The sequence below is a fragment of the Montipora capricornis genome, chromosome 3, assembly GCF_036669925.1.
Source record: "Montipora capricornis isolate CH-2021 chromosome 3, ASM3666992v2, whole genome shotgun sequence".
NCBI lineage: Eukaryota > Metazoa > Cnidaria > Anthozoa > Scleractinia > Acroporidae > Montipora > Montipora capricornis.
The window spans coordinates 32,711,409-32,728,908 of record NC_090885.1 but is presented as its reverse complement, the minus strand read 5'-3'; the positions used below and the strand labels follow the sequence as shown (position 1 = coordinate 32,728,908).

General features: G+C 39.9%; 1 protein-coding gene across 1 annotated transcript in view; it reads right to left on the bottom strand.

The window, feature by feature from the left end:
• The window catches only part of LOC138042931 (scavenger receptor cysteine-rich domain superfamily protein-like), a 139,222-nt gene extending 127,024 nt beyond the window's left edge, over window positions 1-12,198 (bottom strand). The window contains exons 1-2 of the mRNA XM_068888992.1: window positions 11,927-12,198; window positions 10,811-10,915 (exon numbers count right to left, since the gene is read on the bottom strand). Of these exons, the coding sequence (XP_068745093.1) occupies window positions 10,811-10,862 (52 nt within the window). The 5' untranslated portion in view covers window positions 10,863-10,915; window positions 11,927-12,198. The remainder of the gene's footprint in view (window positions 1-10,810; window positions 10,916-11,926) is intronic.
• Between the last annotated feature and the right edge of the window lie 5,302 nt (window positions 12,199-17,500).

Here is a 17,500-nt window from a genome sequence, read left to right as displayed (position 1 = left end):
CGAGTGTGGTGATACGGTTTGTCTCAGTGGTGGAAATACCTATAAAGCACTCCAGTTTATATAATAAATAATTATATCTTGAAGGCCATTATAATGACTAGTTTTTCTTTTGGCAGAATGTATTTTCCAGGAATTCAGGTTTGGAGTAACGAGCATGACATCCTGGTGCGCAGAGAGGTGCTGGCAGTAAATCCTCTTTCTGCAAAGAAGGATTCTAATGATCGAGGCAAATTGTGGGAAGGAAATTAGTACCAACCTGAATAGCACGACTGGTATAAAGATGAGTTCGTGATCATCTCAACATCTTAATTAAGAGGTACAGGAAGAAAATGAATGATGAAGAAAAGTCAACCGGAGTATCACCTGAGCTCACAGAATTGGACCAAGCATTGGCTGATATTATTGAAATGGAGGAAGCTGCTTCCACCTACCCGGAGATTGATGAAGCATTGACAAAAGAGAAAGTGAATAATGATACACAAAAAGCAGAAAATGTGAGAAAGATGGCAATGGAGAAATTGTCAGAAACCCATAAGAGGGCAGCTGAGGGGGTGAAAAAGGAAAGCCACAAGAAGAAGAGAAGGAGTGGCAATGAAACAATTTCATTTTTGCGTGAGAAAGATGAAAGCGAGAAGGCACTGAGGGAGGAAGAGTTGGCAATGCGACGAAAGCAGCAAGAATTGGAGGAGAAGAAGCTAGTTTGCTATCTAGATCAACAAAAATCGATGATGGATTTAATTCGGCAACAGCAGCAGCAACAATCTCAGGTCTTGGGTGGGTGTTTTAGAGAAACTCGTTAACAAAAACACTAACATTGGATTGTTTCGAGATTGTGACCTCCTGATGGCAAAGCCTTTCAAAAAAACTGCTTTTTGGTCTTTATTACACACAGTTGTCAAGCCACTAGTTCTACTTCTACTTCTACTTCTACTTCTACTTACAAAATGCACCGAGCATAACCTCCTAATTACTAACACACGGTTCCAGTTGAAGAACAGATGTAAAGGAACCTGGCAACACCCTAGGTCAAAACATTAGCATCAAATTGATTTCATAATCATCAAGTCCAGGGATCGAAAGGAAGTCAAGAAAGCTCGTGCCATCACGATAGCTCCTTAACTGACCACCGTCTAGAGAAGTGTGAAATCATGATCCAGCCCCAAAAGAAAATGAGGTTGCAGGCCAAAGTGAAAAAGTTTGATGTTGCCTCTCTGAAAAACCCAGCTGTTCAACAAAAATTTCAGACAACATTGGCTAACAGTCTCTCATTACTCACAGATGAAAAACCTGTGATTGAGACGTGGAACGACCTGAAGAATGTGATCCTTGACTCTTGTACAAAAACCATCGGCTCTAAAAAGAAAGTAAATCAAGACTGGTTTGACGAAAATGACCCTGAAATAAAATTACTTATCGAGCGCAGAAGAGCTACTTTCATCAAGTGGCAGAGGAACCCGAGAACAAGATCATCCAAGTCTGATTTACTAAGAGCAAGAAACGAACTGCAACTTAACTGACAGTTATCAGTGAGCTGAGACAGTTCCCAGTCAAACATGAGCTCGCTGATCTACCTACACCACATGAAGTTAATCTAGCCATCATGTCACTGAAAAACGGCAAGGCAACTGGGCCTGATGGAATCCCAGCTGAAGTGCTCAAGCACGGTGGACCAGATTTGGCTCAACGTCTTCACAATTTCATACAGAGCATTTGGACAGACGAACAAGCTCCAGCTGACCTTAAAGATGCACTGATAGTCGCCATTCACAAGAAAGGTGACAAGGCTGACTGCGGCAACTACAGAGGCATCTCGCTGCTATCAGTCGTTGATAAATTCTTCGCGAAGATTATATCAAATCGGCTTACACACATTGCCGAGGAAGTCCTACCTGATACACAGTGCGGCTTTCGACCTGCAAGAGGCACTATTGACCTGATCTTCGCCTTGCGGCAAGTGCAAGAAAAGTGTAGGGAACAAAGAACTCCTCTCTATACAGCCTTCTTCAACCTGACTAAGGCTTTCGACTCGGTTCACAGAGAAACTCTCTCGAAAATCTTGAGCAAATATGGGTGCCCAGATAAATTGATTACGATGATCCGTCTACTTCATGATGATATGACGGCCTCTGTTCTGTGTGAAGGTGAACAAGTGGAACCTTTCCCTGTGAAAGTCGGTGTTAAGCAAGGACGTGTAATAGGTCCCACGCTGTTTGCTCTTTTCATGGGTGCTGTCCTACAGCTGACGGAGCCTCATCTGAAAAATCACGGAGTTCACATAACTTATCCATACGATGGTAATATGTTCAACTTACGGTGGCTACAGGCCAAAACCAAGGTGTCTACAGCGTCAATCGTGGAACTTCAATACGCTGACGATGCTGCGGTCTGCTCGACTTTAGAAGCTGGTCTACAGAGAATAGCTGACGCCTTTTCAGAAGCTTACAATAGACTTGGGCTATCACTGAACTGCACTAAAACGGAGGTTATGTATCAATCTGCCGCTGGTACCACCTCAATTCCCACTCAGCCTGAAATTACTGCAGATGGAACCATTCTCAAGGTAGTTCCACACTTTTAAGTATCTTGGTAGTTATGTGGCAAGTGATGTTTCACTTGATCGTGAGATCAACAACAGGATCAGCGCTGCTGCATCAGCCTTTGGAAAGCTACGCAAGCGAGTCTTCGACAACCACGAACTTGAGTTGGACACCAAAATACGAGTCTATCAAGCCATCATTATATCAACGCTCCTGTATGGCTCAGAAACGTGGACTACCTATAGATATCAAGTGAAGCAACTCGAGAAATTTCACCAAATATACCTCCGGTCAATCATGAATATCAAATAGTATGATCGTGTCACCAATACTGCAGTTCTTTACCGAGCTTCCCTTACAAGTATTGATGCTATACTACAGCAACATAGACTCAGATGGTACGGACACATGGTCAGAATGGATGCACAACGCCTCCCAAAACAGCTTCTCTTCAGTCAGCTATCTACTGAATCTCGAAGAGTTGGTGCTTCTAAAAAGAGATACGAGGAGGCACTTAAAAGGACCTTTAAAGACTGTGAGATTGCTGACTGGGCCACAGCCCCAGCAGACAGACTGATGTGGAGGAGAACGGTTGGTGATGGCGTTAAGACTTTTGAAACCAATGGGAGAATAGCTGAGGACGAGAAACGCGCAAGACGAAAAGCTGCTGAAGCGCTTAAACAGGGGCAGCCCTCTGGCTAGCTGCCTGGACAAACCTCATTTGGACCGCCATGCTCGTGTCGAGCGGCAGTGATGATGGTGATGAGTTTGCATATACAGGTTGTGTTAAGAAGTGTAATAAATTTCACAGAACATGTAACAATGGTTTAATTAAGAGAAGTATTCTTGCAAAGTAGGTGGATCCAAATCCAAAATACTGGGAAGTGGAATTACCATATAGGCATGAGAGAGAATTTCTCAGGAGGGCACACACAATGTACATTTTGCCTATTTGACTTAGCCCCATTTTCAAGTTTTTCTTGAAGTCAAGGAAAGAAAAATAATTAATTATGTCCCCACTGAACTTCTTACTGGGCTCATGGAATTGTTAAATTACTGCATCTGTGGGGTAAGGACTCCATTCCGAAATGGTGCTTGAAGGTGTAAGCGAAGGGGATATTCTCGATCTCCATAGATGCATAAAGGTTGACCAGTTGGTGAGTAGGCATATCCATGGAGATCATGATAAAGTCCGGAGTCTCGTAGCATTTCGGCATCATGCTTTTCTGCCCTCTGCAGGGAATAAAATGATGTATCTTTATACGTACATAATTTTTTTAAAAACTTCCTTACTGTTCTGCTTACCAACGTGTTTCTTGTCCCCACATGTTTTGTTTTTTGATTACTAAATCTATACCACAGGACATTTGACTGAGCACATTCGAAAAAATAAAGGAAAAATTGGCCTGTGGCTCGTGTTTTTGTCTTCCTGTTTTTTCACGCTTTTGTCGTGTTTTATTGCACGGATACATGGCACGAGGGTTTTTTGTTTGTTAAAACGTATATAACAATTATGTTTCCTGTAAGTGCATAAAACAATACTGAACATTACTCTGGCTTAAATATTTAAGCACACTTACCAACAGGGCCATAACGATTGGCAATTAATCCATTTGGTATGGCAATCGATTGAAATTTTTAGGGAATGCACCCTCTTGTGTCCATTGTATACGATTCTTTGATTGGTGTTTGGACGACAGATAGGACGAACTGTTCCATCCACAAAGCCAAAGCAATTGTCAAGTGCAGCACCCTTATCGTACACAGCATCGGCATATGTTTGTAGTGCATTGTGATTTAAAATAGTGTGATTCCACTCTGTCATCCCGACGACCATGATTGTCGAATATAAAATCAATGACTGTATTGCTTATCATGGAGATCCCAGGGACAGTTCTTGCGAAAGCGCTTATTAGGTCGCTGTAACGACAAGGGTATGCCAGCCGCTTCAGTACAATACATAAACCTTCTATGTTCTCGCAAATTGTTCCTTGTTTACACTTAATTACTTCGGGTTGGTCGAGAACATCAGCCAAGAGAGGAATGTGATACTTTTCGAAAAGATAATCCGTCTTGCATTCAGCCTCATCTTTGTCTTGCAACCGAAATCTTTCATAGTTGCAATAAGGATACTCTGGATTTTTCGACTTGTTGACGTCATACAACGCAAGAAATTCATCCTCATTGACGATTCCCTCGCAAAAACGCAACAAAAGTTCGTCCCGAGTTTTCCTGAACGATGTCAGTTTTGCAAACAAAGGCAATGTAAAAAGTTTCGCTTCGCGTTTGTTGTTGCTCTTCTTAAGTCTAAATTGCCGTGCAAAAACGGCGTGCTCGCCCTAGACCTTTATATGCCGCGACGACTTAAAAGAAGGCGTCGTCTTCAAATCTTAAGGTCCCTATTATCGCACAGAATTTGGTTATCCCTCAAACTATTCGCTTGTTTTCGCTTCAACTCATAGATCTTTACCATAATTACATGTCCATCGTATTATTTTGTCCTGTGGGATGAATGTTTCGTCAAAAAATTGGTAATTTGGGTGATGTTTGGTCAACCTACGTTGATGATTCGTATTTAAAATGATCGGTCACGTTGCCGTAGCAACGGGTCGCAGATTTGACAGTTCTATTTAATAAGCATATTAAACAACTATTCACCGAAGTGGAGGGGGCTGGTAAATATTCACAACTAGCCACCGACACTGGGGTGAAAAGTTGCTTTAGCATATACTAAAACAGTGAGATAATGGCCGTTTTTATACCAGAGACGCATAATTCGTCTGGGACGAGCTTGGGCAAACATTTTTTCTGCGTCTGTTAAATTCGTCTAGTATAAAGACGGACAAAAGACGAATTATGCGTCTGGACGAAGTATCTACTTTAGTGCGTCTTCGAAGACGCACTAAACTGGAAAGTTCGTCCAGACGCATTATGCGTCTTGTGCCCGTCTTTATATTGGACAAATTTAACAGACGCAGAAAAAATGTTTGCCTAAGTTCGTCCCAGAGGAATTATGCGTCTTATATAATTCGTCCCGTCTTTACACTAGACGAGTAACACGAGAGACGCATAATTCGTCTGGACGGATTATGCGTCTCTAGTATAAAAACGGCCAATGTAGTACAAAAAGATGATCTTAACTCATTTATTCTTGCAAAGATTACAACATTTTCGGACGCAAATTCCGCGCGAATTGCTCGGAGGAGAATAGCAAAGGGTATCCGGAGTTTGAGTAGCCAATCAGCGTGCGCGTTCAACGGTATCCATTGTTTTAGTATATACTAATACACATTTTCGCTAATCTAGTTACGTAAAAAAATTCGAAAATATTCTTGACTGGTCAGTTTTCGGTCAATTTGTGTCCAAGAAAGCTGATAAAATGTGGAAGATTTTTATTTTACATCCAAAAATTCGTAATCAACGTTAATAACGTGAGAAAATTCTTTTGGAAAACTGATTTTCGTGTTATTTCTTTTTAATTTTTGTTAATTAACATGGAATGAATTGTGTATCACATACACCTACCCCTTACTTATTTAAGAAAATAGACAGTGATTTGTTTACAAAGATTACAAGTGCCCTTTATTAATGGTTAATAGTAAAAAGGAGCCGCGATTGCATGTATTAAAATACTTAAAATGGAATGTAAGACAACAAATTCCAGTTTTCTGCCATAAATCGGAATTTCTGCCTATATAATATTCAGGGTAACTAAAGTCTAGTTTGGCCAGAAAATTAGTTTTTAATTGAAAGCTCAGACATTTTCTGGAGCAAAGCCTGAAATATCGCAAAATAACATAGAAGAGAACGACCTCAGAATCGGAAATGGTACATCAATTAGAACTCTCGGCAGCCTTAATGATTTTTCGCTTTGCATAAAGCAATCAAGAGTCTTACTAAATTGTGATATATGCAGTAACAATGCCTTTTATTAATTTTTTTTAAAACTTTATTGGGTTTCAGTTATAATACAAGAATAATCTATTAAAAGAAAAATAAACAAAAGAAAAGATAAAACACCCAAATGGACGAGCACGAACGAGACCGAGGGACCCATGCGAGGTGCCGCCCAAATTGAAAATTCGATCAAAAATCTAAAAAAATACACAAATCATATCAGCGTGTGAACTATGAGCGGTGGCAAGCACACGATCTTACAAGTGACCAAGTGCACGGGCATTCCACGTCAAATGTTGTACGCAAAAGGCTCGTCAGAGTTTGTTTTAAAAAGTTTTTAAAAACATCGATACTGGAGAAGCTACTTTCAGGCACAGATTTACAAGTAAAATTCCATAACTTTACGATCCTGTTAAAATATGAAACTTGAAATGCAGAGGTTTTACAAATAGGGGATTTTAAGTTGAAGGAATTACTAAGCCTGGTACGGAAATGAGTTACAAAAGAAACGAAGCCATTTACATTTAGATCTATTTGTCCATACAAACATTTATAGAAAAATGTTATATCTTTAAGCTCTCTATCATAAACTAGTGGTAGCAAGTCTAATCTAATAAGTCTTTCCTTATAAGACATTTCTCCAATGCGGACCGCAGTATCCATCTAGTGGCTCTTCTCTGCACGTGCTCTATCTTGTCTTGTAGGTAGCTATGACTTGGAGACCACACTTGCCTTCCATAGCAAAGTTGCGATTTAACAAGGGACAAATATAATGTCCGTCTGACGGCTACATTTAACAATAGTGGGCAAGTACGCTTAAGAAGACCAAGTAACTTATTCGCTTTCGACACAATAGCATTAACATGTTTGACCCATGAAAGAGTGCTAGTGCCAATGATTCCAAGGTTATTCTCTTCAGCCACACGAGTGAGTTGCACGTTGTTAAGGGTGTAATTATAATGCACGGGGTTGTTTCTTACGTGAGACTGTCAGGACTTTACATTTACAGATGTTAAATTGGATGTTGTTATATCGTGTCCATTCATCCATATTTGAAAGGGTGGTTTGCACAGCTTCGCAGTCGTGGAACGCACTTGACAGCACCAGAGATCTTTGAATCGTCAGCATAAAGCGCGGTATTTACTTCACTATTTGAAGCGTCAGGTAGATCGTTAATAAAAATAACAAACATAAGCGGACCCAGGAGACTCCCTTGGGGCACTGCAGAGGTAACAGGGGCCCATTGTGACGAAGCAACTTCTAGAACTACTCGTTGAAAACGGCCAGAAAGATAATTAGTAAGCCATGAAAGCAAATTACCAGAGATCCCGTACGCGTTCAGCTTAGCAAGCAGAATGTTGTGATCTACACTATCAAAATCGTTTGCAAAATCTAAGTAGATCACATATGTCTGTATGTTCCTATCTAGGTTAAGTCCGACATCATGGAGAACCGAAAGTAACTGGGTCACACATGATATATTTTTCAAAAAAACCATGCTGGAGGTCGGTTGTCAAGCGCTTTAAGTGCTCATAAAGACGATTGAAGACACAGCGTTCAAGAACTTTGCTAGCAATCGGTATAACAAGGATATCAGACGATAGTGTTCAGCTAGTTCCTTAGACTCCTTTTTGTGGATTGGTACAATATCAACAGATTTCCATTCACTTGGGAGTTTGGCACTACCAAGCGACTGATTGAAAATGGCGCAAAGACTTGGTGCGATTTGATCACAACATTCTTTGAGAAGGCGAGCTGGAATTCCATAGGGGCCACTTGCTTTCGAGGTGTCAAGGTTTTCAGGTGGTTACGCACTTTGTCAACAGACACCTCGATATCCGTGAGTTGCAGATCGGAAATGCAAATTTGAGCAATATTTACACCTGAGGCAGGCCGAAAGACGCCAGAAAAATACTTGTTCAAAAGCTCTGCTTTGCCTGCTGGTTTTTCAGCTGTCTCGCCCTTTAGGAAATTATAGCCTGCACGCCAGACCTATTGCCCAGGAAAGCCTTGTGGTAACTCCAAAACAACTTCGGGTTATCTTTAAAACCAGACTCAATCTTAGCCAAATACAATCGATGTTTTGCTCGTATGAGTAACTTAGTTTGCTGACTTAGTGTCCGAAGCTTTTGCTTACGCTCGGATGTTTTGTTTTTCCTGTATTGCTTAACTGATCTTCCGGATCAGACGGCGCACTTTGGTATCTATCCAAGGTGGAGAGTTTTTGTCACGCACAATTTTTATTGGAATGTGGTCTTTGACAGCTGACAAAAACAAATTCTTCCAGATTGCGCAATGCTCATCAATATCTACGGAGGCAGCTAGACTGAAGAGGACGTTTGCAAGGGAGTCCCTCAAGTCGTTAAAATTGCTGTTCTTGTAGTCGAACACAGAGCGTTTAGCGCTCCTTGCGCGTTTGAATTTGTATGGGATGTTGCATTCAACGACATAGTGATCGGAGGGAAACCTTTCCTCTCGTGGATGAAAAGCCAAGACATCCTCGATGACCTCCGGGCAATTGCAAAGTAATAGGTCAAGCTTGTTTCTTTCCCGCAATATGAGTTGGTCCAGGTATAAATTGCTGAAAGAAATTATCACCCCTCAGTTGATCGCAAAAAACGTAATCAGACCTTCATCCAGTATTTACTGGAGCAGTGCAATCCTCCGACCAGTCAAGCTCCGGAAGATTAAAGTCACCAACCACTATATTACAGCTATTTTCTCAGTTTCAAGAAGCGAGGATTTCAGTTCAATAAGAGGCCCAGGCGCAGTGCCAGTAGGATAAAAACAATACAGAAGGACCGGTTTGCCATGGTCGTTTTTGAGCTCGACTACAATTAGCTCGACGTCCTCCCTCTCTTGATCTTAGCGCCTCAAGGCTCTAATATCTGCTTTACAGCAACGAGAACACCGCCTCCAATGCGGTCTCCTCTATCTCTCCGAAAGATGGAATAGTCCGGAAGAATCTCGCTGTCAAAGACCGTTTGATTCAGCCAAGTTTCACAAATACAGACGATGTCCAAAATCACCACTATGAACGAGCTGCTGTAATATTGTGATTTTGCATATTTTAGTTGTAGGTGTGTCCTCGCCTGCCAGTGAAACAAGTGCTTTCAACCTTCGAGCATTTAAATAAAGAACATGCAAACAATCTTTTCGGCGGTCTGGACCAAGATTAGGGGAGATGTCCATGTGAATAGTCAAGTCTATGCTGTGGTGAAAGTCAAGCAACGAATAACAAATATAACCATGTTTCGTCCAGTTTGCTTGTTCACGTCGAAGGACTCGAAGCAGATAAAATGTACGGCGCTAAGTAGCTGCTGGGCGAGAAAAAAACAGTTGCTGAACAGATGAGCACGCATTATTACTAGGGTTAACTGAGTCTTTGAAAGTAGTAGAAGCCATAAGGAACCAAAATGACAGGAGCAAAGCCACTCGCAAGGCCACTCGCGTGGGCGCCATGTTGTAAGAAAATGTTCTGATAATCTCTAAATCTCTGAACAATGATGCTTATTACTTAAACACGACAGCAGTGTAAGAAATTAGAAATTAGGTTTCCTGGATAACAATGTTTCCCACTTCGAAGTGGCCGTACTCTCCCTTCTCATCTCTCCAAACACGACATCACGTTTTCGATAAGAGTTTTGTGACACAATAACTATTATTTTGAGCTAATTCAGTGTTTAATTAAATTGTAAAACCATCACACTCTCCAAACATTGCTTTTTTTGTAGTTTTATCAGCTCCACAAGTAAGCGACGCTTTCACCCTCAAGTTCTCTTGGCACCTAATGACAACAACTTTGAAAAGAAATAACCATGCTCGTTTATTTCATCATCTCCTTTAAACGTTTCATCTCACAACTGAATAATCACTGCTTTTGGTAGTTCTTTAAAGATTTAGCAATTCTTAGTTTGCATAGGTAATTAATACGGGGAATTTCTCGCTGGAATGGATATAAACGTAAGAATTAAAAAAAAAAAAAAAAAAGAAGGCCAACAGCCACGAACTTTGGTTCTTAAGTTAATTGAGTAAATTCTGCGAAATGTGATGTTTGAACCAAGGCTTCTATATAAATAGGGAAGAAAATGATGGATAATTGCAAGTAACCATCCAGCTCTTCTAATGATCTTCCTTACTTTGATCTCCTCAACTTATAATAACTCTTTGTGCTATATTCAGAATCAGGGCTAGAGTTTATACAGTCAGATTATTGTTGAATGAATCATTCAATTCTCACGCGTAACTCGAAATTAGGTAGGCACAAAAAAGTGAACTACTCAGTGGTTGCCTGGTTTCAAGAGAAGCAATGATAAAAAGGAAGAAGAAATAATTCAACAATAATTAAGCGTAGCAAAACAGGAAATCTTACTCACCAGAATATAACATCAGAAGCCTCACAAACGTCAAATTTGAGAGGGATATCATTCTACTCAAGGCTTTTAAAATGCTTGGCAAGGGAAACACATACAGAAACCTTTCTGAAAGAAAATGACTTCGGTAACTATAAATATTCACTGAAGAGACAGTTAAAAATAAAAAAAATAAAAACTCTAGCAATCATGAAACTGTTAAAACGGTATCGCCCAGTATCAAACTATTAACTAGTGTTGCCAGACCCTTTGCACTGACACGGGCAAAGAAAAAAATAGGAAAATTAGGAGCAGAATCATTAAATTAAGACAAACCCATTATGCTATTTAGTACGAGGAAGTAGAGCGAAGATTTCGCCGGGATACAGTATTGAATGCTCATATGCCTTTTCGATTTACATGGACCGGCATTGCTTGGTCTCCCCTAGATAGCTAATCTCTGATGATTATCGTATTAATTGTAATGAATGACTTACGTTGGTCCTAGGATGTTGGAGAAGTAATACTCAGAGCAACATCATTTACAAAAGAGGGATAACTAACCCGGACGTTGCCTTACGCATAACGGAAAAATTAGCCCACATTGGGGCATCGAACGTTACCTTCTGAATGAGTGAGATGTGAGATGTTCTTATCAGTTTTATTATCTTCCCAAGATCATGGCCACGCTTACTACATATTGATGGTCGATTGTGCATAATTAGAACTTGGAATGTTAATAAGTTAATATCGAGTACGAACCGAAAGTATTGGCTGAAAGAGATAAGCAGTATAGTTTAAAGATGTTCTGTCGTCAAGAGTAACCGATGCTTCTTCGGGTATTGCTTTGTGTGACATATATTTTCCGAGAAATAAAGGCAATAAAATCAGTCAGCATTAACCTGGTATGGCGATTAGACAAATAATTCGATTTTGCATCTCTGTCTACTTTGAAGTCCCTCCCTATTCACTGACCATCCCAACCAACATCTATATCTATGTCGCTTGACTTGAACGCTTTGACTTGTAGTCTGACTTGCGTGATCTAAATTGCTTTTGAAGGAGTAAAAGCGAGACCCAGCAAAGGAATTTGAAATCAACTTGGTTGGCTAAAACAAAATCAAACAAAATTTGCACTACCTCTGACAAAGATGATCACAACTACAATTGAAGTGACTGTACTCTTTCTTTATCCAGGGAAAGTCAAAGATAAAACTGATGTCTTCTCCGAGAGAATTAACCTGCGATCAGGCTCTATTTTAGTTTCGAGTGGTACGTAATGTGGAGTTGGCGAAACGAAAAATAGAGCCTGACCAAATTCCTCTTCGAAATTCCTTTCTCCCACTTTTTTTGATTGATTGACATGTCCTTCATCGGCCAATCAAATCTACTTCCATTACACCAATACACGCATGGACGGCAGATTCACGCTAGTTTGTTTTGACCAGAGTTAATTACCGTGGGAGGAATAACCGTTGGCTTTAATTTGAGAAAAACGCATTTAAAGCATGGGGAATGTTTTCGACGACTATATTGCGGCAAAGGCCGGTGTAATTCTCCCTCCGAACTTCACTGAATATGCAATCTTTTAAGCTTGACATCTTAATTTGTAATTTAGATAACCTAGCATTTTGTCGTTGGACGGTTTGGCAATAGATTTTCAAAGAAAAAAAAAGAGAAATACATTATTCCTTTAACGTGTTTGCCCATGAAGGTTTCTTTGGTGATTTTTTCGGGTAATATCTTCAGTTGCAGTGTATTTCTAGGATTGCGCGCTGTAAAATCATGATAAGTTTGGCCGTTAATCTTTTGATGGACTACAAACAGTAAGATAGACTCGCAAAGTTTCTTTTATTTTTGTACAATTGATCTCTCTGGAAACATGCCATTTTAGTTTCTGGAGTGCGAGTTTAAAGTTAAATCAACTGGAAATGTTATGAAGTGTGCAAACAAACCGTGCCATGTACAGTAAATAAATAAATAAAGCGCGCCGTTTGATACACAGATATTCAAAACATGCATTCGTATAACTTGCGATTTTATCAGCATCTCCTCCTGTTGATATATATATGTCCCTTGTCTCATCCAGGAAACCAATATGCATCGGCTTTCATTGCCATTTGAAAGAACCAGCTATTTAGCTTTCAAAACATCAGGGAAGTTTGTGCCAAAGTACTTTCAACCCCATGGCCACAGAGCTCGACAACGGAATCGCTAATTTCACTCGTTCCAGAGATTCAAACCCGATTCTGGACAAGTTATGAGATGTTTCAGATGGCATATCTCCATTTATACAAATAAAATCAAGTTGCACCGTCCACGGCATTGTAAGAACAAAAGGGAGCAATTTTTTTCGTACACTTATGGCGGATTAGTCTCGAGGACTTCACGAGAGCTATTGAATGCTCATATGCCTTTTCGATTTACATGGACCGGCATTGCTTAGTCTCCCCTAGATAGCTAATCTCAGACGATTATCGTATTAATTGTAATGAATGACTTACGTCGGTCCTAGGATGTTGGAGAAGTAATACTCTGAGGATAAGAGATGACTCATTCGTGTGTAAACACAGCAACATCATTTACAAAAGAGGGATAACTAACCCGGACGTTGCCTTACGCATAACGGAAAAATTAGCCCACATTGGGGCATCGAACGTTACCTTCTGAATGAGTGAGATGTGAGATGTTCTTATCAGTTTTATTATCTACCGAAGATCATGGCCACGCTTACTACATATTGATGGTCGATTGTGTATAATTAGAACTTGGAATGTTAATAAGTTAGTATCGAGTACGAACCGAAAGTATTGGCTGAAAGAGATAAGCAGTATAGTTTAAAGATGTTCTGTCGTCAAGAGTAACCGATGCTTCTTCGGGTATTGCTTTGTGTGACATATATTTTCCGAGAAATAAAGGCAATAAAATCAGTCAGCATTAACCTGGTATGGCGATTCGACGAATAATTTGATTTTGCATCTCTGTCTACTTTGAAGTCCCTCCCTATTCACTGACCATCCCAACCAACATCTATATCTATGTCGCTTGACTTGAACGCTTTGACTTGTAGTCTGACTTGCGTGATCTAAATTGCTTTTGAAGGAGTAAAAGCGAGACCCAGCAAAGGAATTTGAAATCAACTTGGTTGGCTAAAACAAAATCAAACAAAATTTGCACTACCTCTGACAAAAATGATCACAACTACAATTGAAGTGACTGTACTCTTTCTTTATCCATGGAAAGTCTAAGATAAAACTGATGTCTTCTCCGAGAGAATTAACCTGCGATCAGGCTCTATTTTAGTTTCGAGTGGTACGTAATGTGGAGTTGGCGAAACGAAAAATAGAGCCTGACCAAATTCCTTTTCGAAATTCCTTCCGCCCACTTCTTTTGATTGATTGACATGTCATTGATCGGCCAATCAAATTTACTTCCATTACACCAATACACGCGTGGACGGCAGATTCACGCAATTTTTTTTTCACCAGAGTTTTTTGCCGTGGGAGGAATATTAAAAACGAATAGATCGTTTTCACTGTCACGCAATAAAAAAATAAATCGAAAACCATCCGGTGGAAAAAGTCAAGAATTCGTGATGTTGTAGAAGATAAATGAAGAAGACACCTCTTCAAGTTTTAAGCCTGTGCGTTTCCCCAAACTTTAGATATTCGTCGAAATTTTTCGCAGAAATTTACAGAGCCCAGTATGAAAACGCCATGTTGGTGCACATCTGTGGTGCACCAATATGGCGGCCGGAAAATAGTGTCAACATCTGTTACTTACTTTGGCTATCTAGGCGAGTGATCATCTGTACTGAACAGACAGCTATTTACCTAAGCACTTTTCCTAATGCTTTAAATTCTAAAAAGGCTCAAAACCATGAGATAAATATATATTTCTCAATAAACTCGATCGTCGCCTCGTGTCACGCACCGCCATAACTAAGAAATCCAAAATGCTCTGGTTTCCAATTTAGGAAGCACGCTATTGAGCTTTAAAATTGCAAATAGATATAAATTTACCGCCTCTTATGCCTGAAGAGGATAAAAACTTTTGTGGCTCTTTAGTTTTGGATTTTAGAAAATGATGAAGTCACGTGAAAACCATCTATTCGAAAGTTACCGTTGGCTTTAATTTGAGAAAAACGCATTTAAAGCATGGGAAATGTTTTCGACGACTATATTGCGGCAAAGGCCGGTGTAATTCTCCCTCTGAACTTCACTGAATATGCAATCTTCTAAGCTTGACATCTTAATTTGTAATTGACAGAGATAACCTAGCATTTTGTCGTTGGACGGTTTGGCAATAGATTTTCAAAGAAAAAAAAAGAGAAATACATTATTCCTTTAACGTGTTTGCCCATGAAGGTTTCTTTGGTGATTTTTTCGGGTAATATCTTCAGTTGCAGTGTATTTCTAGAATTGCGTGCAGTAAAATCATGATAAGTTTGGCTGCTAATTTTTTGATGGAGTACGAACAGTAAGATGGACTCGCAAAGTTTCTTTTATTGTTGTACAATTGATCTCTCTGGAAACATGCCATTTTAGTTTCTGGAGTGCGAGTTTAAAGTTAAATCAACTGGAAATGTTATGAAGTGTGCAAACAAACCGTGTCATGTACAGTAAATAAATAAAGCGCGCCGTTTGATACACAGATATTCAAAACATGCATTCGTATAACTTGCGATTTTATCAGCATCTCCTCCTGTTGATATATATATGTCCCTTGTCTCATCCAGGAAACCAATATGCATCGGCTTTCATTGCCATTTGAAAGAACCAGCTATTTAGCTTTCAAAACATCAGGGAAGTTTGTGCCAAAGTACTTTCAACCCCAAGGCCACAGAGCTCGACAACGGAATCGCTAATTTCACTCGTTCCAGAGATTCAAACCCGATTCTGGACAAGTTATGAGATGTTTCAGATGGCATATCTCCATTTATACAAATAAAATCAAGTTGCACCGTCCACGGCATTGTAAGAACAAAAGGGAGCAAATTTTTTCGTACACTTATGGCGGATTAGTCTCGAGGACTTCACGAGAGCTATTGAATGCTCATATGCCTTTTCGATTTACATGGACCGGCATTGCTTAGTCTCCCCTAGATAGCTAATCTCAGACGATTATCGTATTAATTGTAATGAATGACTTACGTCGGTCCTAGGATGTTGGAGAAGTAATACTCTGAGGATAAGAGATGACTCATTCGTGTGTAAACACAGCAACATCATTTACAAAAGAGGGATAACTAACCCGGACGTTGCCTTACGCATAACGGAAAAATTAGCCCACATTGGGGCATCGAACGTTACCTTCTGAATGAGTGAGATGTGAGATGTTCTTATCAGTTTTATTATCTACCGAAGATCATGGCCACGCTTACTACATATTGATGGTCGATTGTGTATAATTAGAACTTGGAATGTTAATAAGTTAGTATCGAGTACGAACCGAAAGCATTGACATTTTAGAAGGCGGAAAGCGATAAGCAGCAACTTCAACAGTATGGTTTAAAGATGTTCTGTCGTCAAGAATTCCCGATGCTTCTTCGGGTATTGCTTTGTGTGACATATATTTTCCGAGAAATAAAGGTAATAAAATCAGTCAGCATTAACCTAGTATGGCGATTAGACAAATAATTCGATTTTGCAGCTCTGTCTACTTTGAAGTCCCTCCCTATTCACTGACCATCCCAACCAACATCTATATCTATGTCGCTTGACTTGAACGCTTTGACTTGTAGTCTGACTTGCGTGATCTAAATTGCTTTTGAAGGAGTAAAAGCGAGACCCAGCAAAGGAATTTGAAATCAACTTGGTTGGCTAAAACAAAATCAAACAAAATTTGCACTACCTCTGACAAAGATGATCACAACTACAATTGAAGTGACTGTACTCTTTCTTTATCCAGGAAAAGTCAAAGATAAAACTGATGACTTCTCCGAAAGAATTAACCTGCGATGAGGCTCTAGTTTCAGTTTCGCGTGGTACATAATGTGAAGTTGGCGAAACGAAAAATAGAGCCTGACCAAATTCCTCTTCGAAATTCCTTCCGCCCACTTCTTTTGATTGATTGACGTGTCCTTCATCGGCCAATCAAATTTACTTCCATTACACCAATACACGCGTGGACGGCAGATTCACGCAATTTTGTTTTGACCAGAGTAATTACCGTGGGAGGAATATTAAAAACGAATAGATCGTTTTCACTGTCACGGAATAAAAAAATAAATCGAAAACCATCCGGTGGAAAAAGTCAAGAATTCGTGATGTTGTAGAAGATAAATGAAAAAGACACTTCTCCAAGTTTTAGGCCTGTGCGTTTCCCCAAACCTCAGATATTCGTCGAAATATTTCGCAGAAATTTACAGAGCCCAGTATGAAAACGCCATGTTGGTGCACATCTGTGGTGCACCAATATGGCGGCCGGAAAATAGTGTCAACATCTGTTACTTACTTTGGCTATCTAGGTGAGTGATCATCTGTACTGAACAGACAGCTATTTACCTAAGCACTTTTCCTAATGCTTTAAATTCTAAAAAGGCTCAAAACCATGAGATAAATGTATATTTCTCAATAAACTCGATCGTTGCCTCGTGTCACGCACCGCCATAACTCAGACATCCAAAATGCTCTGGTTTCCAAACGAAGCACGCTATTGAGCTTTAAAATTGCAAATGGATACAAATTTACCGCCTCTTATGTCTGATGAGGA